General features: G+C 43.9%; 1 protein-coding gene across 4 annotated transcripts in view; it reads left to right on the top strand.

The window, feature by feature from the left end:
• Positions 1-5,899: 5,899 nt before the first annotated feature.
• Positions 5,900-24,867, top strand: part of sec16a (SEC16 homolog A, endoplasmic reticulum export factor) — a 31,301-nt gene continuing 12,333 nt past the window's right edge. For all 4 annotated transcript variants that reach the window (XM_079660110.1, XM_079660109.1, XM_079660108.1 and 1 more), the window contains exons 1-22: positions 5,900-6,034; positions 7,869-11,290; positions 11,407-11,558; positions 12,072-12,160; positions 12,245-12,371; positions 12,622-12,820; positions 13,270-13,453; positions 15,676-15,818; positions 16,118-16,179; positions 16,601-16,739; positions 16,832-17,074; positions 17,623-17,720; positions 17,823-17,904; positions 18,046-18,163; positions 18,592-18,703; positions 21,713-21,818; positions 21,978-22,118; positions 22,206-22,319; positions 22,442-22,643; positions 23,037-23,455; positions 23,560-23,607; positions 24,261-24,425. In XM_079660110.1, coding sequence (XP_079516236.1) covers positions 7,943-11,290; positions 11,407-11,558; positions 12,072-12,160; positions 12,245-12,371; positions 12,622-12,820; positions 13,270-13,453; positions 15,676-15,818; positions 16,118-16,179; positions 16,601-16,739; positions 16,832-17,074; positions 17,623-17,720; positions 17,823-17,904; positions 18,046-18,163; positions 18,592-18,703; positions 21,713-21,818; positions 21,978-22,118; positions 22,206-22,319; positions 22,442-22,643; positions 23,037-23,455; positions 23,560-23,607; positions 24,261-24,425 — 6,291 coding nt within the window. In that variant the 5' untranslated portion in view covers positions 5,900-6,034; positions 7,869-7,942. The remainder of the gene's footprint in view (positions 6,035-7,868; positions 11,291-11,406; positions 11,559-12,071; positions 12,161-12,244; positions 12,372-12,621; positions 12,821-13,269; positions 13,454-15,675; positions 15,819-16,117; positions 16,180-16,600; positions 16,740-16,831; positions 17,075-17,622; positions 17,721-17,822; positions 17,905-18,045; positions 18,164-18,591; positions 18,704-21,712; positions 21,819-21,977; positions 22,119-22,205; positions 22,320-22,441; positions 22,644-23,036; positions 23,456-23,559; positions 23,608-24,260; positions 24,426-24,867) is intronic.

Here is a 24,867-nt window from a genome sequence, read left to right as displayed (position 1 = left end):
GTTTTGGTCGTGTTTAACATCAAAAAGTTTAAGGTCATCCACGTTTTTAAGTTCTTAAGGCAGTATTGAATTTTATTTAGGTGAATGGTTTCATTAGGCTTGATGGATAGATATAGTTGAGTATCATCCGCATAACAGTGAAAATGTACAGAATGATTCCTTATAATATTGCCTAGCGGAAGCTTATATAGTGTGAACAAAATAGGTCCAAGCACTGAGCCCTGTGGCACTCCATGGCTAACTTTGGTTTGCATGGAAGATTCATCGTTGACACACACAAACTGAAGAGTGTTCAGACAAATAGGACCTAAAGCAGTTCCCTTTATGCCAACTAAGTGCTCTAGACTTTGCAATAGGATATCATGGTCGATAGTATCAAATGCAGCACTGAGATCGAGCAAAAGAAGAATAGAGACAAGTCCCTTGTCTGAGGCTATTAGAAGGTCATTTGTGACTTTTACCAGAGCTGTGTCTATGCTATGATGTGTTCTAAAGCCAGACTGAAAATCTTCAAATAAATCATTGTTTTTTAAGTAATCACACAACTGTTTTGCGACCGCTTTCTGAAGAATTTTTGAGAGCAACTGAAGATTAGAAATAGGTCTATAATTGGCTAAAACCTCTGGATCGAGGTTGTTGTTAAGAGCATTCCATGGAATATAACAAAAAGTGTATCTCGAGCCGGTTTCTCAAACTTGCCTACCCCACCTTTAATATATAACTATAACTAACATGTATTCAGAAATTAAACTATTTTTCACTATACTGTAGTTGTCGGATAAATACTTCAAGAATGATTCATTTTGACATGCATATTATATATGTAGAATTAAATATTATAAAATGTCAGTATCAATCACAGACCCTAAACACCTCTAAATGTAACTATGCCTTAATATTTGATCAAACATTTAAGAAAAATGCATGCATTTATGTTATTTTTGCAAAGAATCTGTTGCCTTAATATTTAGCAGCAAACCTAAGACAATTTGTTTTTATTTTAAAATAGCAAATACATTGCATTTTTGTTATTAAAAGAGGGGCCGGATAGCATTTCAATACACTGCTAGATGACATTAATTGTCTAATTGCATGACAAATAATGGTACTTGTGGGTTATCTTATCTGTCTCCACTTTTTTTGTTTTTTTCAGACTCTCTAAATAACCCTATATTTTCAAAGCAAACATTTAATAAAACTACTTTTGCTCCCACCATGTTAGTAGCATGGCTCACCCTCAGTGAGATTTGAATGAATAATGGTAGATTACATCAGAGTGCCCTCTGGTGGTCAAACGCTGTGTCCACAATGATTCTTATATTTGACTTATTGGACTAAAATACATTTCATGAAAAAGCAAACTGTATTCTAAAAATGTATATATATAGCGGAGGAAATAAGTATTTTATCCCGTGTTGATTTTGTTACTTTGCCCACTTACAAAGACATTAACAGTCTATCATTTTAATGGTAGGTTTATTTTACTAATGAGAGAGAGAATATCAAAAAGAAAATCCAGAACATGCACATTATATAAAAGATACAAATTGATATGCATTTAACTGATTGAAATTTGGTCCCCTTGCAGAACATGTGTTAGATCTTGGCGGAGAAACCCTTGTTGGACACACAGAGGTCAGACGCTGGTCTCCAGGTCTGTGCACATCTCAGGAAGGATGTTGGTCGACTTCTCTCTGAAGATCCTATCCAAATCCTTCAGGTGTTGAGGCTGATGCTTGGCCTCTGGAAGCTTTGGCTCCCTCCACAGATATTCTATGGGATTAAGGTCCGGAGACTGGGTAGGCCCCTCCCTCACTGTGCTTCTTCTTTAGCCACTCCTGTGTTGCCTTGGCCGTATGTTCATGGTCATTGTCCTGCTGGAAGACCCCTCCATGACCCATGTTCAGTGTCCTGGCTGAGGGAAGGAGGCTGTCGGCCAAGATTTTACGGTGCATGTCCCTGTGCACCCTCTCCTCGATGCAGGGAAGTGGTCCCGTCCCCTTAGCAGAGGAACACCCCCAAAGCAGAATGTTTCCACCTCCATGCTGACGGGGGAGATGGTGTTCTGGGGTTATAGTCAGCATCTCTCTTCTTCCAAACACGGCGTGTCGAGTTGATGCCAAAGATCTCGATGTTGGTCTCATCTGACCACATCCTCTCCTCCCAAGCCTTCTCTGAATCCTTCAGAGGTTTGTTGTCAAACTTCAGACGGGCCTCTCATGTTCCTCTTGAGCAGGGGGCCTTCAGGCGCTGCAGGACTTGATCCATTATGGTGTAGTGTGATACCAATAGTTTTCTAGGTGACTGTGCTCCCAGCTGCCTTGAGATCATTAACAAGTTCCTCCTGTGTAGTTCTGACCCCTCACCTTTCTCCTGATCATCAAAACCCCACGGGGCCAGATCTTGTGTGGAGGCCCAGACCGAGGGTGACTGATGCTCATGCTGTCTTTCTTCCATTTCTGAATAATGACACCAACAGTTGTCACCTCCTCACCGAGCTGCTCTCTGATGGTCTTGTAGCCAGTCCCAGCCTTGTGGAGGTCTACAGTCTGGTCCCTGAGGTCCTTAGACAGCTCTTTACTCTGGCCCATGTTGGAGAGGTTGGAATCTGATTGATTGATTATGTGGACAGGTGTCTTTTATACAGGTAACTAGTTGATGTTAGGAGTACTTTCCCAAAGGAAATTGACTTATGTAACCGGTCTGTGGGAGCCAGAATCCTTGTTGGTTGCAAGGGGATCAAATACTTATTTCAAACAATTAAATACAAATCAATCTTTATCTTTTTTTATAATGTCAATTTCTGGATTTTCTTTTTGATGTTCTGTCTCTCATTAGAAAAATAAACCTACCCTTACAATTATAGACTTTTCATTTCTTTGTAAGTGGGTAAACTTACAAAATCGGCAAGGGGTCAAATAATGATTTCCTCCACTGTACATCTTGACCTTCTAATGTATAATGCTGTGTTTTCTTTCTTCAAAATTTTAGAATAGAACCCAAAGGCAGATACAACTAAACAGCAATAAGATGTGAAAGACAAATCAAGACGTCATAGAACTTTAAAGTGCATTGGGGGGCGGATCTAGACACATATTCATGGGGTGGCAAGAGGGTGGCAGGAGAATTTGAGGGGTGGCATCCCCTGGCAGAAGTATATTCTGATTTAATCGCAGTCATATCAATCAATGTTAACTTGGAAAGCCACAATATTGATATTTTAACTCAATAACATTAGGTGAGATTATTGTGGCACATCAGTAAAGACTTAAATATAAATATATAAGGTGGCACACGTAATTTAATGAATTTTAACTGAATGAGTTGGTTTAACTCTTAGACCAGCAGGGGTACCAAATATGCAGACTGCTGCAATAAATACATTAATTAACTGTCTCATCAATGTGTGTCTTTATGAATATGATAATATTAACAATCATATTATTCCTATCAGCTGTCAATCACTGTTATGATTCACATCTTCAGTGTTATTATTAAATAAACTATATTTTTTGTTAATGATGAACGTTCCTCAAGATGCTTGCTCACCCTCCTTCAAATTTGAAAGACCAGTAATTACTATCATAATTCAAAAGAATCAAAGGGACAGTTCAGCGCCCCACAACTTCATTGCAAACAGTTACAACCTTGACTTTACATCAGAAAGAACAAACATTAAAGAAATGACTAACTGCATCAGTTAGGGTTAAAAAAAACGGTGTATTCAGCTAAAACATACATCGCTGCAGTTATTATCCAGTGGAATGCCCGTACCTACTGGCCTAGTTAAATCAAAGTGGTTACTTTTTTTTGGCTGGGCAGTGAAGATTTACACACCGTCTTATTTGACTTTCTCAGGACTTGAAACTGTTTTTTGGGGGCAGACCCCCACAAAGACGAAACATATATTTACACATGTAAGGTCATCATCTTAACAGTTTATTATTCTCATCGACTCATCCGTGAGCAGAGCATCAAGTTGGCATGCCTATAACAGCTGAATGTGGCAATTACCATCTTGATCAGCAAAACGCCACACAAATTTAAAGCTATGGTGCGTTTTGATTCAATGCTGAGTACAGTCAAACTTGACAGGCTCTTCTTTGTCATAGTAGACCGCAAGCAGTTGCGGCGCCAGAGTATTTGTGTTGGGTAATCTATGGTAGGGCTAACCCATACAGTGGTGGGGCTCAAGTCAGTATTTGCAATGTAATAACATACACGCTCCCCTTGACAGTGAAACGCCACGCGTGAGGTTTATATTATTTCCCTGTCTCAATCCAAATTGAACTGTATGAAATAAAAAGGCACATTTGTCTTGTAGTAAATAAAAAGGGCGACCTGGAGCCAATCCTGCAATTTCCCCACAGGTCAAAGAGTTGAAAACCCAACCCCTGCAGGGGGGTCTGGGGTGATTCTCCCCCAGGAGATTTTTTTAAATACTAACATCAAATACACATTCTGGTGCTCTCTTAAGAAGAAAAATAAAGAAATATATATTACTACACGGGGTATTTAATAAAATGAATGTAATTTTAGTTTTTTGTTACTTTGTTCTGAAAGCTGAACCTGCTGCTCCTCACAGAGAGGAGAGGGAAGAGGCTGTGTGAATTACTTTACATTGTGGATAAGGGTGGATAGCCCCCATTGTTCTGTGTGTCAAAATGAAAGACAGTCCACACACCCATCAATCATCAAACCGTAGGGTCTTATAGTTGTACCGATGTATATCGAGATGTACTACAGCAAAAGTATTCTCCGTCGGGACTTCCTGCAACAACACCACGCCGTTATCGTGATTCTGATTGTCCAGAAGACATTATCAAAGATGTTCTATTAAGAAGACGATCACTACGTGACAAAAGTTTTCAAAACCGTTTCTAATCTTCGGTATTTCCAGACAAGTGGCTACTGAAATCAATCTTACTAACTGCTGTCTGTGCAATTTACTCCGCGCGAGTTGGCAGACTTTATTTTGCTTACTTTAACATCATTTTTCATGGTGGGGCTAAGCCATTTATTAGTACGGCTGTAGCCTACCCCAGCCATACCCTGACCGCAAATACCTCATTCCTTCTGTCGACTTGTATCCGAAATGCTTCTCGTTTTGCGCTGTCCTCCCGTTCAAATGAGATCGCCGCCAATCATATTTCCAAGCTCGCGCCAGGGGGGGGGGGGGGGGAGGAGTTACAAGGCTCGCGTCTTGTGCTGCATTCACTTGCACTCGGACATTAGAGATTTTCTCTCATAAATGTCCGATGAGCCACAACTTTTCTTTCAAAACAAAGCTGCCAAATGGGGTGGCAGCTGGGGTGGCAAGGCATTTTTCTGAGGTGGCAGCTGCCACCCCGTGCCACCCCGTAGAACCGCCACTGGGTTTAATTCAAGTAAATGCTTGTGCCCTAAGAGAGGGTTTAAACATTTCAAATGAATTAGCAAACTTAATATCCCAATACAGTTTGTTAAAAGGAGGACAACAATATTAAACTACAGTAGAAATTACATGTCATTTGTTAGATTCTTTTACCCAAAGCGACTTACATACATTCAATACTGCGGACAATCCCCATAGGAGCAATTTTGGGGTGAAGTGTCTTGCCTAGGAACACAACTACAAATGATTGTAATGAGATTTGAACTTGCCACCACCTGATTCGGAGTCCAGCACTCTATCCACTGAGCCACAGCAACAACACATTCCACCAAGGCAAGCCAAATCTCATTGTTAATGTACCTGTTGAATAGTAAAGCAATATAGGTTTGCGAGACAACCTTCACAATGGCAAAATGTTAACATCTATCCAAAAAACCATAACTAAATCTAAAGCCCACACCAAAGTCCTAATTATAACAACATCAATTATTTGACGCACAGAAATGGATCAGGTAAATTCACAGAACTCACCTTTAACAAGCCCCGCCCCGTGGTGACGTCACCCTTGTTTGGCCTCTGACGCGGCTTGTACACGTAGTCTAGTAGGATGTGTTCATTGAAGATGGTGGCGGTGTGTCAGACTCACTGTCCTGCACATTTGTAAGAATTGATTTACATCTTTTACACATTTCTGATATTGGGTTTGAGTAAATATGTACCATCGTTAATAATGCGCTACTCTGATTGTTTTAATCGGATTTGAACTGTTACTCCTGTAGTTAGCATAGGCTAGTTACCAAGCCATGCTAACTAAGCACAGATGCTAAGGCTAACTGACCAGACAGTGAACCTGTTAAATGACGCTGGATCAGTGGCCAGTAACCTGAAACGGCTCTGTTCATGACTCGATCACTGTTACACATGTACAAAATGTTAATGTTGTTGTTTTTGAACAGTTTGTAGGCTACTTGTGACTTTATATAGCAATGTTGTGCTGGGATCGGCGTTTGAGGACATGTAGAGAAATGTAGCCTTACCGTTAGCTGTTGAGCTATTCTGGAGCTTTCGTCGTCAGCAGCTTAATGTGTAATTTAATTTCGTGTCAGAGCATAACGTACCAACTAGTTGCCGTATCAACAAGTTTGGATCATGATCAGGAGTTGACAGTGTGTATCTCGTTATCTAACTTTGTTTGGTTTCATGTTGACTGTCGGTGTAGCTAACGTTAGCTTGCAACATATTTTGGTGGATTTATAACCCTGACCACTTGATAGATCCGGGATCATGTCCGTAGAGCTCCTCCGATCAACAACACTACCCTACTAGCTATTTCTCCTGGTTATCTTCCAAACTAACAAGTGAAGGGGTCCATGTCAGTCCAAGCTAGCCCCCCCGAGCTTCCCACTGACAGATGCACACAGTATGTATCTGAGAAATATAGTTTATCATCAGCCAGAGGTGGATAAAGTAATCAGATCTTGTTCTTGAATAAAATAACACGTACCAGAGTGTAGGGATACTCTGTTACAAGAAAAAGTCCTGCAATCAAAATGTTACTCATGTAAAAGTAGAACAGTATTAGCATCACAATATATATTTAAAGTAGCGACAGTAAAAGTAGTCATTGTGCAGATTGGTCCATTTCAGAATAATATATATGATATGTTTTAGATCATTAAAGTGTTTTCAAAGCTGGTAAAGGTGCAGCTAGTTTGAATGACTTTGTTTACTGCAGGGTAGCTTGTAGATTTACTCCAGGTTTAACAAAAGTCATATGTTTTTGTGGCATGTCTATTAACATCTAACTAACGTTACCAACAATTACCAACAAGCATTTCATCTGTACAATTTGTCAGCCGGATTTATTTGACACATTGTATTTGTTAACCAATCAGCAAGTTCCTGTTTAATAACTTCAATCCAAATCCGTTTATTTAATCAGATTAGCAACATTTTCTCATCCTTTGCAATCCTCAATAAAACACATTTACTATGAGGGCATGATGGCATTTGACTTGTTATCATTTTTTAGAAGCCACCAGATTCAAAATTACCCTTTGAGTTGTTTGTGATCCTAAAGCAGGTGCTTTTTTAAATCAAGATTGTTCAGTGACATAATCTCGTGTGTGTGTGTGTGTGTGTGTGTGTGTGTGTGTGTGTGTGTGTGTGTGTGTGTGTGTGTGTGTGTGTGTGTGTGTGTGTGTGTGTGTGTGTGTGTGTGTGTGTGTGTGTGTGTGTGTGTGTGTGTGTGTGTGTGTGTGTGTGTGTGTGTGTGTGTGTGTGTGTGTGTGTGTGTGTCAATAAGTAAATTGTGTTTAACGGAATATAGTACTGTATCATTTCTCATAACATCCTCGAGGTGATGAAGAAATTGCCACGTTGCATCGCTGTTTAAATAAGAGCATAGCCCACTCCGTAAATAAAGGAGTGGCAGTCGATCAGAGGCATGTGCAGCTTTTTGTTTACCACTTCATCTTTGCTTTTCTTTCCCCAGTGTCGCCTGACTTCAGTCTCTTCAGTTACATCTTCGAGAGTGACCTGGTCCTCGGACCCTTTATCTCTGCAGCCATGCAGCCCCCTCCTTGGACTGGACCTCCAGGAGCCTCTGGCGGCCCTCCTCCTCCTTCTGGGCCCAATATGTTCCGCAGGACCAGGCCTCTCAAGCACTCGGCAGCAGCACCTACTGCCCCAATGGCACCCACTACTCAACCCATGACAAACCCTTTTGCTTTTGTTAGAGCTCCTCCCCCTTTGGCTGGTGGTGGTCTCCCAACAATTCCCAAAAGCAACCCTCCACCAATGCAAGCCCCTCCAAACTCCATGTACTCGCAAGCCAGCTCAGGGCTTCCTCCTCAACTGCAGACTCCGGAGGGTGGGTCAGCCGCGCCCCCTGGTCCCCTACCGTCCTCTCTACCAGGGGTGACTCTGTTCAACCCTCACAGTGCAGCGGCCCCCGGTGTTTACTCAGCACCCGGCCCGGCAGGATATGCATCCTCACACAATGAACAGGGCTATTTTAATTCTACGGATCAGACACCATCTATGGCCCTGGAGCCCCCACATGCAGCTGCAGCCCCAGCACCGAGTCAGACACCTTTTAACCAGGAGTATCAAGGGCGGCCCCCTTCTCAGCCCGTTCCCTTCCAGCCGGTGCCTCCCACCTCCTCGTATTCCCAGTGGTCCCCTGATCACGGTAGTCGCCCTCCGTCAGTGCAGAACTATTTCCAGCCTACTAGCGACCCACCGCCACAGCCTTTTAATTTACCTCCGCAGACCCAGATGTACCCCTCCCTGAGCCCATCACCTCATCACAACGCCCCCACCCCTCCAACACAACCTGCGCATCCCCAGTCTCAAGCTCAGTTTCCTCCCCAGAACCCCGTAAACGCCCCCAGCTCTCAATGGCCCGACCCAAATGCACCGCAGCAGCATAACTCTCACTTCCAAACTCAGAGCTACTTCAGTCAGAGCTCGGCCCCCCAGGACTCGTGGTTCAACATGCCTCCACAAGACTCAGGCTACCACCAAATGGGGACCGGCCTGGCCCACCCTCAGCCCCGGCCCGAGTCTCATGCTTCCCAACATGTGTCCAACACTGGGGCTAGTTCTGCTCCAGTCCCATACTCGCAGGAGTCTGGTTCCCTCTCAATGTTCTTCAAAGACAGCGATGTGGAAAATGAAGAAACACTGGCTGGAGATAGAAATAAAGCTGAGAACAGTATTCCTGGATCCCTGCAGCATCACAGCCACCCCAGCCTATCAGATGCTCCTCTACAGGATCACTCACACCTACCATACATGAATGAAGGCTGCCACCCACCACAGCCCAGCACCCAGGAGCCCCCTGATCCGCAGAACGACCACATGGAGAATTTGGAGTGTGTCCCGAACCAGGAAGTATTACCCAGTGAAATGCATGGCAGCCCGCCTGTTGCTACTGCTGCAGCCCAGGGAGTAGACCAGTATGAAACTGGGCCAAACCTGGAGACTCCAGATTCGATTCCACGTCCAATTAGATCTACCAGTGTGTCCTCCAACTACAGCAATATGAGCCATGGCAGTGGAAGCGGCACCCGGCGGCACCAGGGAGTCGTGGGAACCTTTATTCAGCAGGAGAGTCCACGTCTCACTGAGGATGCTAACCTGCCTGCTGCCACTGGGGGTTACTTTGAGCAGATTGATACTTCCCCAGCTGGAGCTATGGGTGCACCTCCAAGCCCCCAGGAGCAGATATGGGCCCCCACACCCAGCCCGCCCAAACCAACCGGCATCTTCCAGGCCAGCGCTAACAGCTCCTTTGAACCTGTGCGCTCTCATGGAGTAGGGGTGCGCCCTGCTGAAGTTGACAGGGCTAACGTGGTAGCGGAAGGCCGTGCAGAAGCTCCGCCTGGAAACCTGGAGCAGCCGCCAGATAATATGGAAAATATTTATGGCCAAGGACATCCTTTGCCTGCTGGGCCTGGAGGTGGTGTTCCTCATCTGCCTCACCCAGTGCTCCTTCCTCACTCTCGACCTTCATCCCGGGCTTTTGGCGCCAGTCGGCCCTGTGAGAGCCCGGCCACCACTCTGTGGGCCCCGCATGATCCTGCTAGCTTGGGCGCTAACATCCTCCTAGCCCCCGCTGCCCCGACAGTTCTCGCCCCTTTACGAGAGCCCAGTGTGGACGTGATCCAACCTCCAGAGGACGTCCCTCTGGACCTGCAGCCCCCACAGAGAACCCAAGCACACCAGCACTCAGAAAACCTTGAGAATCCCCCACAGGTGAGTGAGGCAGAGCCGGCTGACCTCCATGGCAACCTGGGCTATGCTTCTCTCCTTGTTCCCGACTCGATCCAGCAGCCGGTTTTGATTGCCCCGCCTGTGTCCAATTACAGCATGATTCCCCCCAGTACTGCTGCTCAAGCACCAAGCCTTAAGGAGACCACCCCCCCTGTGAGGCCACTCCCACAGGGACAGGGTGCCAGTACCTCCCAACCACCTCCTGTAACCTCTGATCAGAATCAATTGTTCACGCCTGGACCTTTAAGCTTCAATCTTTCAGCTTCTAATCACGGCCCGCTCAATCTGACCCGAGACTATGCAGACTCGGCGATGTTAGACCTGCCTCAGTCTCAGCCTGCCCGCTCTCCTCTCTCAAGGGGCCAATCATTTGTTGGAGAGGGCCTTTCTGCTCTCCAAGTTAATCCACAAGCTTCTCTCGCAGCCGCTCCTGTCTCTAATCATAATCAGCCTTCAAATTACGAACTGCTTGATTTTTCTATGCACCAATCACAAGCTCACATCCCAGCCTCTCAGCATGAGTCTCCACAGTCCAGTAATGGATTTTACCTACAGGTCACCAAAGACGCTCAGCAGGGGGGAAGAGCGATGGGGAATGTCCCTGTCCAGACCCCTGCCTCTTCTTCTTCTACCCCACAGGTACCACCGGCCCCCCCTCAAGCAGCTGCAAACATCCAGCCTCCTCCAGCTGAAGCTCCTCAAACGTCTCAGGCTGCACCGCCGGGACCACATTATGCTGCTCCGGTTCCTGTGAGTGCAGCACCCCCCTCCCGTGACCAGTACCCACCACCAGCACCTGCTGCAGGGGATGCATACCCTCCAGGGCCTCAAGGACCTGCACCTCCAGGAGCTCCCCAGCCTGCTCCTGGTGAGCCCCCTCGACCACCCTCCTCTGCAGGCAGCCAGCAGGGCTATGGGGCCCCTCCTCCTCCAGGGCCAGGGCAGATGTATGGTGGCTATTATGGTAATTATGGAGAATACCCGGACGGCAGAGCAGCTTATCCTCCTGGCCAGTACCCGCCTCAGCCTCCTGGCCAGTACCCGCCTCAGCCTCCTGGTCAGTACCCGCCTCAGCCTCCTGGCCAGTACCTGCCTCCTCCACCACCCGGGGATCCTAGAGCACAGCAATATTATCCAGTATGTGAAAAGTCCTTTTAGTTTTGAAATGCAGAAGAAGATCATGCATGACCAACTGCAACCATCAAATGAAAGAAAAAGTGTTAAAAAAAGTTAAAAAGTGTTTCATCTCTCAGGATGGCTCGTACAGGGGCAGAGCTGATCCGTGGTACGGCAGATATGAAGGACAGACGGCAGCTTATCGGGATCCAAACCTTCAGTACAGAGAGCCTCAGCCGGAGAGACCCAGCTCCAGAGCCAGCCAGTACTCTGACCGCTCCTCCTCCAGGTCTGTGATACGCTGGCTCAGTGATGGAACATTAACTCAAGTACTTTATTTAAATTACAAATTGGACATACTTGTAGGTAGTTAAGTATTATGACCCTTTATTTTTCTACTTCCTTACATTTTAGATGGGAATATTGTACTAATTACAGTAGTGTAAAGGGCAGTTGGAATGAGTTATCCATTAGTCGATAAAGAATTGGATGAAAACTATCTTGATTAAAACTTATTTTAATTGTTCCAGCTTCCCAAATGTGCTGCTTTTTCTTATTTGTTTTGCATTGAAACTTTTACTTTTAATACTTAAAGTCACAATTTATACCAACTTCATGTCAATTCAGCACTTTTAAAAGCAGTTCTTAAGTGTCTTACTTAAAAAGAGAATATATTGCTAACTAAATAAGGTTCCCTTGATGGGTATATGTTACACGTACATTTAAAAAAATCCCTGATAAGTATGTTGTTTTTTTTGTATCTTACCTGTAAATGTCACCTATTTCTTGCTTTCTCCCGCAGGCAAGGCTATCCTGAAGATCCCAAAAAAGCAAACCAAAGTGCCTACAATGAATATTATGCAGATTACGCCAAGCACTATGATTATGGAGGTAAGAGCTCAGGTTAAAAGTATTGGATAGTAAACATAATGATGCATAATTTGTTCTAAAATAATGGATATTTTCTGTTTGTAGCATACAACTATGGAGCGTATGACCCGCGATACAGAGCATACTATGATCAGGCCTGGGCTAATTATGATGAAAGCTACAGAGGCAGAGAAAACTACTATAATCAGCAGCAACAAGCGTATCCTGCCAGGTATGCACAGAAGACACATTGTGTACATATAAATTACATTATTACATGTTTAGTAAAAAATGGAGCTGTGTAAAAAGGTGTTATGGTGTAACGTTTCATCAATTTATATGGAAATGATGGAAAAATGTATTTAAAACGTTTAAAAATGGTTAACCTTTTGTTGTTTGAATTATCATGTCTAAATACCTCATTGCAGCAGTTTTTTTGCAAATTGATTGATTCAACTGTAGTTCTGTATCTCCTCTCACAGGAAAGAGGGCTTCGATGATCAGTGGCGGTACTACCCCGGTTATGATGCCAGTTTTGATGATGATTACCGTCGCCGTGGAGAAGTGTTCGGGGATGACTTCGACCGCCGCAGTGTTCACAGTGAGCAGTCGGCCCACAGCGTGCACAGCGCCCACAGCAACACCAGCCGGAGGAGCAGCTTCAGCTCACGATCACAGCAGGTAAAACAGCAAATATTCTTCTGAATGCATATGTTATGTACTGTCAGATCCGCCTTCAGGGAGTCTAATGATCCTTTTTGGCTCTCAGCTGCTTCATTCAACAGTTTCTTGACACTTTAAGCCTTTATTTGTAAGCAAGTTAGCTAAGATAAGATATACCTTATTGATCCAAATGTAATATCAGGACCAGCTGCTCTATTTACTCGACACTATTGCATACAGTTCTTAGCATTGTCCAAGTGATTATGTCAAGCATGGGATAAAGAACTGGCCTTGCACCTCTTTCTGAAATCAAAATGTCTTGGTATCAAACTAAATGGCCAACTCTGCTCTTTTGAAATGAGTTTTAAACGTATTTGTGTTTTTTTAAGTATGTTGGTGTTTGCTTTATTTTGAATTTCTTATCTTGCAATTCCGATAATTACCTCCATTTGTCCCCCCCCCTGCAGAGCCAGGTGTACAGAAGCCAGCCTGACCTGGTGTCAGCCGTCTATGACACCACCTCTTCCACTCTGGCTGTGGACTACTCCTACGCACAGTACCAGAACCAAGCCGATGCTACACAGAATTACAGCCAGTACCTGTACCCCTCCGAGTACAGCGCAGACAGCACCTGGACTGCCCCCGAGCAACGTGAGTACACCGTTCTAAGGTTGGGTTTGATTTGTCAGTTAAGCCCCACAATGCCTTGCTGCAGCAACATTAACCGTGACACAACATTCGGCCGCTAACGGAAACAACCGATCGTGACCGAGAAATGCGGATCATGTCACTGTGCTTATCCAACATTTAACAACGCAGACCATAGCTTGCCAAAGGGCTTTGTTTTGACCTGTCAACACTATAATAATCAAAAGGAGAAATATGAACGGATTTATTTTACTGTAAAAGGATTAAATAAAGTCAACATTTCACAGTGTTTACTGAGCTGTGTGGGGCTTCTTAAACTGTTTTGTGGTGATATACACAGTGATAGATTTTAAGGCCTAAAAAGTTTATAATAAATACAATTGTATTTATTTAAAATATTTTCATACAATCATATACGTATTAGGATTCATGTGGATTAATACGTGTGGACCGTAGGGGGACGGGGACAACAATAAGTTTCACTTTACTTTTTTATTTCAGTTCTAACCATGGTAATAAAGAATATATGATTCACTGCTGTCTACGTTCATAAAGCCCACATAGAACAACACCCAGGGCTCTCGACTAACTTTTTTCACCATCCTCCCGGAACCGTCCCGAAATACAATCTAAGCCGTCCCGAAATTAATGTGGACCGTCCCGAATTTAAAATATTAGTTTTTCTACTACTTATCATTAGTTAAAATCATTCAAAGTGACCTTTAACATAAATAAAACATCATACAAATCATTAGATGATAATTCATCAACCTTTTTATTTGAGTAAATCAGTCAATCACATGACAAAGGCCAAATATATTTAAACAAACACACAAACGAGAAAATTACTAATATTGAATCAAATCAAGTCCCATCCAATTAACAAAAAAAATCCAACACTCTGTCCTGAAGACAGAACCCAGAGTAACCACTAACCAGGAGGACAGTCTGTAACACAGTCAGGAGACCTTTACAAACTGCCCCGCCCCCCCGCACACAGACGGGAGAGAGAGATCTCGTCTGGATTGGAAAGCTCGAAAATACATCATAGACGCATGTTGTAGTCTTATTGCATGTTAGAAACGGAGTTGGATAAACTAAAACTGCGATATAATGTTTATGTAGCAATACTACATATGACATATATTTTTTAAATGTCTCCAGTACCGATAAAAAGTCAGATAACGTCGGAGCTTAACGTTACCACTGTCTTTAATAATTCCGGCCCGGGCGGAGCCCGTTTAATACCGGGGCTCGGTACCCATCCATACATAAAAAGAAGCGCAGCATATTGCTAAGGACTAAATACGATGGAGGGTTCTCATCTCAGCCTTATTACCCATAGGGGATGAAGTGGAGTAAGTAAATAAAGAGGCCGGCGCTCCAGGGTCTGGTTCTGCTGTGCGTTTTTGTGATGTAACGGTAAAACATTTCAGAATTCCTCCACGGGATACCATTGTCATTTTACATCACTCAACCCGCGAAATACACACACTCAGTACATAGCCTACTGTAGCTAGACCCGCAAATTTGCGGGCCAGGAATTCGCGGGCACAGCCAGCTGTGCGGCTGGCTGACAGCACTTGGGCACAGTTTACGTATGTGTGTGTGTGTGTGTGTGTGTCTGTCTGTCTGTCTGTCTGTGTGTGTGTGAGTGTGTGTGTGTGTTTCGCGGGTTGCTAAATGTTTTGTGTGTTTATGTTGACAAGGAGGTTTAATAATTGTGTGCTACACACAACGTGCAGTCGATTTCATTTTCATCGCCGTTTGTAGTAGAGTTAGCAGGGTATTTTTATTTTAACTCTGGTCCCAAATTCGTCCCAAAATTATTTTTTATCCTCCCTGACACTATTTTTTTCGGTCCCGGGACGACGGGACGTCCTTAAGCTCGAGCCCTGACAACACCATAAGAACGCTTAGTACAAAGTATCTATGTGCGCTGTAGTAGTCCTCTGTACAGAGAACTGTAGTTTCACAGCAGACGCACATTAATAATATCCGCTGGAGCATCATAAACACGTCAGATAGTGTCAGTGCAGTCGGATTCTCTTGAAGCCTGGTCGTCTTTTCCTAAGTCCTTTTGAATTCTCCTAGCCACTATTCCTTAACACTGTGACGTCCCTAAATCGACCAGAAGTCTGGCATTTGCACGGAAAGTTGACTAGAGTTCATTCATAGACTTCAAATTCCACCTCCTCTTACTCTGAGTGATGTTTCCTCTGTAGCTCCTCCTCGTCCTGCAACCCCAGAGAAGTTCAGCATGCCCCACCGCTGTGCCCGCTTTGGCCCCGGTGGTCATCTGGTCCAAGTTCTGCCCAACCTGCCCTCAGCTGGCCAGCCTGCTCTCGTTGATATCCACAACCTGGAGGTACATTTAACTGATAACACTTCAGCACCTTACTGCGGGAAGATTTGGTCCACTGTTTGTAATGAATGAATGAAGCAGCGGTAAGGGATTGAAACACGTAAAGGTGTAAACATGACTGTTAGACAAACAGACTAATGATTTTCTTCACTATCTTTAGAATCTGTTAGATATGTTGCTCAACCTTACAGGTATAATTCAGAACATATAACCTTTCCAGTTGCATCCTGTTTTTCCCTCTGAAAGTTACACTATGCTTAGGCTGTATAAAGCAGCATTTTGATCCATTTCTCTATTTGCAGACAATGCTGCAGGATACCCCCGAACAGGCAGAACTGCGGGCTTTCCCTGGCCCTCTTGTGAAGTAAGTGCATTCTGCCCTTTCTGTACACCTCTAATAACTTTGAGTCATTGAGCTTTAAAGAACAAGGCTGGAAAAGTATTTTATTGTTATTGTAAACAGAAAGCCTTTCACACTTTATCACTTTTTTACCTCTCTGTATTTCTCCAAACAAAGCCCATTGAGTCCTACAGAAAGCATGCATCATATATGTATATATATATAAAAAATCAATAATATATGTTTTCTTTTCTTTCAGTCGTTTTTATTACTAATAGCAAGCCGGTAGCCACTAAGCACTGCTAACCTGTTCTTTTGTATTATTCTTATCCTTGTGTGAACTCTCATCTTTCCCTTCCTATGATCCTCTCTTGTTCTTTTGCTGCTAGAGCACCTGCATTTCCCTACGGAAATCAATAAAGGTTAATCTTATGTCCTCCACCAGGGAAGAGACCCATAAGGTGGATGTGATCAAGTTCTCTCAGAACAAAGCTCTGGAGTGCGCTCGGGACAACAACCTCCTCGACCGGGACTCTGCCCGCCTGCTGTGGGACTTCATCATGCTGCTCTGCAGGCAGAACGGGGTGAGTCTGGGAACTCAGGTGGAAATATGTCAAAGTGAGAATGTGTATATTTTTCTAAAACCACTTTCCCACTGTCACTCTTGTTTCTGTAGACGGTGGTCGGCACGGACATCGCTGACCTCCTGCTGAAGGAGCACCGCTCCGTCTGGCTCCCGGGGAAAAGTCCTAATGAAGCCAACCTGATAGATTTTAACAACGAGCCGCTGGCTCGAGCTGAGGAAGAGCCGGGCGCCGGGCCGCTGTCTCTCCTCTCCGACACTTTCATGATCGTCCCAGAAAACCTGGGCAAGGAAACTGAACGCTTCAGAGAGCTGCTGCTGTTTGGCCGCAAGAAGGTAGAGAACAAGTCCCAGCTCTGCTCTCCAAACTCTGGGAGAGGGTGATCACATCAGCTCTGCTGGAGTGTGTCTTCACCGGTTAACAGGAAGCTCTTAACATTTCACTGATTACTTGTATATATTTATTTTATACATAATGTAATGTAATGTATTTGCATTTTAAGAAGTGATATGGTTAGAGTCCAAAAAAAGCTAAACAAATTAAGATAAAAGATAAAAAAATATATATGATTTTAAAATGAAAATCAACAAAGAAGAGGAAGAAATAGAGCTAATTACTTATTAAATAACTTCTAAAATCAAGGTTAAAAAACATTTTAATTATACTTTTATTTACTCTATTTTTTAGCATTGTATTTGTATTGTTGTAATTCTCTGACTGGATGTCATTGCAGTCCTGTTTCTGTTTAACCATGTCAGGCACTTTCTAGTTTAGTTAGAAAAAGTGCTCTATAATATAATTATTTGTTATTATCATCATAATTAAAGTCACATAACTAGCATCTTGTAAAATCTTAATGAGTTACACTTTGTCTGTGAAATAGGATGCACTAGAAGCAGCTATGAAGGGGGGCCTCTGGGGCCACGCCCTGCTGTTGGCCAGCAAGATGGACAACAGGACACATGCACGCGTCATGACAAGGTAAAGCAGCAATTACATAAAAAAGCTGTGACTTTTAATCATAGCTGCACCCACAGTATGTCATATATGTCTTATTTAATGTGTGTGTCCTGTTCTGTGTAGGTTTGCCAACAGTCTGCCCATCAACGACCCCCTGCAGACAGTGTACCAGCTGATGTCAGGGAGGATGCCGGCCTCAGCCACTGTGAGCTTTTCTCTCTCTTTAGCCCCTCCATATTCTTCTGTATTACTCCTCAGAAGTGGCACAAGATGTGTGTTTTCAGGGTGTGTGACCCTGTGTTTCTCTATTGCCTTCCAAGTGAAGATATGTGTTGTTTTCATGCAGTGCTGCGGAGAGGAGAAGTGGGGTGACTGGCGCCCCCACCTGGCCATGGTGCTGTCTAACCTCACACACACTCTGGACCTGGATACCCGCACCATCAGCACCATGGGAGACACTCTGGGTAGGAATGCATCAAAACTCAATCTGACTGCATTCAACTATATAATAACAATAATAGTAATAATAATAATAATAACTTTATTATACAGCACTTATCAAAACAAAGTTACAAAGTGCTTTACATGGATTCAAAGTACACTCCTCTGTGTGGGAGATACATGTATGTAATGTCCAGGTCCATTAGGGGCTGTAATATATATCTACAACGTTTCAACAATAGCAGCAATAATACAAATGGATAATATAAAGTGATTACAAATAAAACATGGATGTAGAGTAAAACCGAGTAGTGGCATTATTCGTTTTTAAATAAGAGATGGGTTTTAAGAAGTGATTTAAAAGATTAAACTACGTAGTATTGTTTTCATTCTGAACCACAAAAAAGACTTTTCCTCACATTCTGTCGGGCCCTGCGTTGTTTCGCTGCAGCTTCCAAGGGGCTGATCGATGCTTCTCATTTCTGCTACCTGATGGCCCAGGTGGGTCTGGGAGTTTACACAAAGAAGAGCACCAAGATGGTTCTGATTGGCTCCAACCATAGGTAAGAGAGAGAGGCAGGTATCCGAATATTCAGCCGTTGGCCATCTATTCGGTTTTCAATTTTGTTATTCGGATATTGTTTTTTTTTCTTTTTATTGAATTTATTGAAATCTCCAATATCAACGTAAGAGCTTGTGCCTCTTCGGGGGGGTGCTAGCACTTAACCATAAACTTTATCCTTTACTTTCTCCGTCTTTATATGTAGATATTTTTTTTCTCTCCGTTAATCTCTGCTCCTTTTGTCTGCCATGTTGTTTCCATAGCAACAACAACTTCCTGTCAACAGCGCTAACTCTCCTTCAAAGTAAAAGCATGTCCATACAAAATAGGAAGCCAAGCCAAATTACACTGTAATCTGAGTTTTTTTCTTTTCAACTGTATTGTCATACTATATCTTAGATATTTTATTTAAGTGTATTTTAAGTGTACTAAGTATTATGTTCGTAACCTGAATTTAAATCAGGCTTTATAATTATTTGAGTGGCCGAGATCATGTAAGTGTATTTCAAGTGTACTATGTATTAATTTATTGAGCTGTACTTAAATCAGGTTTTTAAATTGTTTGACTGATAGAGATCATGCGTTGTTGTTATTTGTTTATTGATTGTTATGAACCTGCCTGAGGACCACAGATGGAAATTAACTATTAGCTATAATCTGGCATATTGCATCTCTTCTCTTTGCTGAGATTAATGTATTTGTACGTATGGTCCTTCTATAAATAAATAAATACATATATACTAAGACATATATATATACAACTTAAACGAAAGTAACAAACTCAATATCCTTTTCAATTTCAAAGAACATACATTGGGTTATTCACATTAACATATAAAACAACAATACTATAGAATAACAAAATTAATACCTTGAATAAACCGAAATACACATGTTGAAGCCGAATATTCGCTGCTGATTACTACCGAATATCCGGAGCCCGAAAAATGTTATTCGGGACAGCCCTAGTACACACACATTCAAGGTTCAAGGTTCTTTATTTTGTCATACGAACATAGCAACAGTGTAGTTATGCCGATGACATTCTTAGGTCACAGGCTTCTCCAACAGTGCAACACAATAAAACAGATAAACAGAAAGATATAGTGCAAGTAAATAGTAAATACAAAAAGAAGAAATAGTGCAATAAGAGTCTATATGCAAGTTATTGGAATGATATATTAGATAAATAGGTAAGTAATTACTAAGTAGCAGATGAATGTTATGGATGTTGCTTCAACAATTCAGGTGTTTAACAGTCTTATTGCCTGTGGGATGAAACTTTCCCTGAGTCTGGTGGTTTTAGTCCGGATGCTGCGGTAGCGCCTGCCAGACGGCAGCAGAGTGAACAGTTTGTGGCTGGGGTGATGGGGGTCTTTTATAATCCTGAGGGCTTTCTTCCTGAGCCGCTGGGAGTAAAGGTCCTCCATGGATGGCAGCTCCGTCCTGGTGATGTTCTGTGCAGTTTTCACCACCCTCTGTAGAGTCTTACGGTTGAGGGTGGTGCAGCTGCCGTACCAGGCCGTGATGCAGCCAGTCAGGATGCTCTCTATGGTGCACCTGTAGAAGGTTAGGATCCTCTCTATGGAGCACCTGTAGAAGGTTAGGATCCTCTCTATGGTGCATCTGTAGAAGCTCAGGATCCTCTCAATGGTGCACCTGTATAAGGTTAGGATCCTCTCAATGGTGCACCTGTAGAAGGTCAGGATGCTCTCTATGGTGCACCTGTAGAAGCTCAGGATCCTCTCTATGGTGCACCTGTAGAAGTTGCAGAGTATCCTGGAGTCCATGTTGAACCTCCTCAGCCTGCCGAGGAAGAAGAGCTGCTGTCGAGCTTTTTTGGGGATGGTGTTTGTGTGAAGACTCAATGTCCGGTCCTCAGTGAAGAGTCCATGTCAGGTCCTTAGTGATGTGGACACCAAAGAACCTGAAGCTGCTGACTCTCTCAACCGTAGTCCCATTGATGGCGATGGGGCCGTGTTCCTCTCCCTGCTGCTTCCTGTAATCCACAATCAGCTCCTTTGTTTTGCTGACGTAGAGATGGAGGTGGTTATCCTGGCACCAAGATGTCAGGTTTTCGACCTCCTCTCTGTACGCTGTCTCGTCGCCGTCGGTGATCTGGCCGATGACGGTCGTGTCGTCAGCAAACTTCACGATGGTGTTGGAGCTGAACAGGGAGCTGAACAGGGAGTAGAGGAGAGGGCTGAGCACGCATATGTGTTCCTCTGGTCCAGGTGTGGAAGGGCAGTGTGGATGGTGAGGGCTATGGCGTCGTCTGTGGACCTGTTAGCTCTGTAGGCAAACTGCAGGGGGTCCAGAGTAGGGATGCCGGCGATTATTAGAGTTTCCGAATATTCGTTACAGTCTCCATAATCGAATTATTATTTTTTTAATTCGATTTTATTTATATATATTTTTATTATTATTTATCTTATCTTAGTTTCAACCAAAATATAGACTAATGCTAATAATAGTAATAGTATTAATAATTGTAAATGGCCATTGGTCTCACCACCAGTTTGTTTTACTGTAAACTTGGAGGAAGCCAGCAGCGCAGGCTGCTACACACCGACCCCGCCCTCTCCCCCCCTCTCCGTCACACGTGCAATTGATTTATTGGCGATATACAGAACAGTGAGAACAACACAACTAAAGATTAACAAAGCGGTACGTTCAAAGAAGAGTTCCTCGTGGAAAGTGCACGGGGAGGCGGCGGCGGCAAATCGATTAATATTCGCCAGGGCTGTCCGATTTTCGAATTTGATCATGGTCAGGTTCTGGCATCCCTAGTCCAGAGAGTCAGGGAGGGAGGAGGTGATGAAGGTTCTGACTAACCGCCCAAAGCTCTTCATAATGATGGAGGTGAGTGCTACTAGGCGGTAGTCATTGAGGCTGGAGATTTTTGTCTTTTTGGGGACAGGAACGATGGAGTGTTCCTAAGGGACCTTTATAGACCGCAATACATTTAGCAAGTTATGTCTCACACATCATCTTATCTTTATCTTTACAGTATGCCCTTTTTCCAATGTGCGAGCAATGAAGCCATTCAGAGGACTGAGGCCTATGAGTACGCTCAGTCTCTGGGCTCCCAGCCCTGCTTACAGCCCAACTTCCAGGTGCAGTTATATTTTATTTACAGATATAATAATAATAAACCTAAAAACCTTATTTTGGCAATATATATAAGATAAAAGAGGCCTATCCAAACTGATAAAGAAGTGTTTGCATTTCCCTACCTGCGTAACACTGTCTCTGCTCTGTTTATCTCTCTGAAGGTGTTCAAGTTGATCTATGCATGCCGCCTCGCTGAAGCCGGTCTGAGTGCTCAGGCCTTCCACTACTGTGAAGTTATTTCGAGGACTGTCCTCATGCAGCCTTCATTTTACTCTCCTGTGTTCATAAGCCAAATTATACAGGTATGCACTCACTCCTCTTCTCTCTGTTCAGATACGTAACGGTTTTAGCTAAATAAACAAATGTTATGTTGTGCTTTATGTCGACAGATGTCAGAAAAGCTGCGATTCTTCGATCCACAACTGAAGGAGAAGCCGGAGCAGGAGCTGTTTGTTGAACCTGGATGGCTGAGCCACCTCAGGCAGCTGGACGGACAGATACGGGTAAGGAGGAAACGGAAGGTTTCCGATGGGCTGCTTAGACTTGATTGCAACGTCTTATACTTGAATCGTTATGTGTAGTTTGTTCCCATGTACCAAATGTTGAATGTGTGTCTCCTCTCCAGACGGGGGTGATCACCTACAGTGAGGACAGAGCCCCCTCCTCTCAGTACGACTGCAGCAGCCCCAGCTCGGACCTGGACCAGCCCAGCCCCTCTGAGCCCTACAACATGCCGGTGGAGATGGACGGCCCCGCCCCAGACAACCGGCTGATGAGCTCATTACTGCCTGGGCCCCCACAGCAGGGAGTGCAGCTGATGCCTCCAGGTGTGTGTGTGTGTGTGTGTGTGTGTGTGTGTGTGTGTGTGTGTGTGTGTGTGTGTGTGTGTGTGTGTGTGTGTGTGTGTGTGTGTGTGTGTGTGTGTGTGTGTGTGTGTGTGTGTGTGTGTGTGTGTGTGTGTGTGTGTGTGTGTGTGTGTGTGTGTGTGTGTGTGTGTGTGTGTGTGTGTGTGTGTGTGTGTGTGTGTGTGTGTGTTTTCATTAACATCTCTTTACGCCATACTAGAAACGCATCACACTCCATGTTCATTCAACATTTGACCTCTTGTTGTGATATCTTCTTTTAACCGTTTCTTATATAATGACATTTGAAATGTAATCTTGTTGCTGCTTTAACTCCTGAATAAAGCTCCATCTTATCTCCCCTCCTCTTCCTCTCAGCTCCCACCTCTATCCTCCAAGACGGGATGGCCCCTCCTCAGCATTTCCAATCCAACGACGTGCCCCAGTTCTACCCGGTCCCCCCCAGCGGACCCCCAGGCCAGATGCCAGTCTCCCCAAGCTACCCTCCGCAGGGCCCTGTCTTCGCCCCCCCTCCCTTCCAGCCTCAACCTGAGCAGATAGAGATGTTCCCAGGGGCCCATCAGCAACCCCCACCTCCTCAAATGGGCCAAATGTCCCCACATGTACCGCACTCCCCTATACAGATGAACCCCCCACCACTGCAGATGCCTCAGCACATGCCCCCCTCTCCTATGCACATGCCTCCTGCAGAGCCGATGATCCATAGCCCCCCTGAGATGCATCAAATACCCTCCTTCACCCCGCAGAGGGACTTCTACGACCAAATGGCGACCATGGTCAGTATCTGGGAAAAGATCATGTAGCCGTCTTCAGGAGTCTTTATCCATAGAAGTGTTTTCGCCTACTAAAATATGAACTACTGTGTTTTTTGGTGCTGCAGGGTCCTGGGAGGAGGTCGAGGACTGTTTCTCAATCTTCAATGCATATGGTGCGTTTGTGTTTCACATAAATAATGCTCATCTGTTCGGGTTTGTTAAGCTCTGATTTGGAGCAGGTTGTTCTAGCTAAGAAATGTAAAATATAGCTGATTGAACATGTGGATTTAACATGGGTTTAACCTTAAGGAAAATACATTGTTATTACCAGGAGAGGGAGTCCATCAATGAGTTACTACTTTAAGACGGTAAAGAAGAAAGAGTCAAGCTGATGAGTCTCGTCTGAAAGGTTTATCTATGTTTATGTAATGTAAAAATACTCATTTGTCCAGGGTTAGGCTTTTTGGGTTTATTTGTTTTCAGCTTTGATTTAGAGCAGGTGGTTTTTCCTAAGAAATAAAAAGAATGTTGATTTAATTTCGCTTGAGATCTCAAAATCTCTACAATTGTATTGTTAAGAGAAAGTCCACTACTAGACAGTGAAAAAGAAGAAGCTCCCAAAACAATCTTCATTTTTTTAATCCATCATTTTGAAATAGGATAGTTTGCTTTTACAGTTTCCAGAAAATGTATTGGATCTCTAATTGATTTGTTACCGCTTTAACGTTTTTGGATGATATATACAACCCAAAAACATATATATATATATATATATATCTTTAATATAATATATCTAACATTCTGGCTGGTATTTTCTCGTCTGCAGCCTTCGGGGCGTCGCTCTCGCACCACCTCTGAGTCGTCCACCCACTCTGGAGTAAGAGAGAGGAGCAACTCGGTGGTGAAGCAGGCCTCTCCTCCTCCCCCCTCCATCTCTGAACAGCCCCGCAAAGAGGATGCCAAGAGAGCCAAGAAAAACTCCCCGAAAAAGGTTAATATTCCTCCATCACTCATCTGTTCTGTCAGTTCTCCTACAGGCTTTCATTACTCATCAGCAGTGTTGGGGTAGTTTTTTTGTTGTTGATTTATTTTTATTTTGATATACTTTATTAATCCCTGTGGGGAAATTGTTTCTCTGCATTTGACCCATCCTAGTGTAGGAGCAGTGTGCTGCCATTTTGAACGGCGCCCGGGGAGCAGTGTAGGGAACGGTGCCTGGCTCAGGGACACCTCGGAAGCACTTGGTCTTGCCGGGACTTGAACTGGTGACCTTCCAGTTGCCAAGCCAAGTCCCAAAAAGTTACTTTGGGGCATTACTTTTTTAGTTACCCCAAAAAGTAATGCATTGCACATTACTAGTTGATGTGTAATGCGGCGATGAGCACCAACCCTTAATAGGACATCACTGCACACAGACCTCTGCTCTTTGGTGA

Source organism: Notothenia rossii (assembly GCF_949606895.1).
Source record: "Notothenia rossii genome assembly, chromosome: 11".
Taxonomy (NCBI): Eukaryota; Metazoa; Chordata; class Actinopteri; order Perciformes; family Nototheniidae; genus Notothenia; species Notothenia rossii.
Note: the sequence above shows the minus strand (reverse complement) of the source record. Positions and strands in the feature narration are given on the sequence as shown.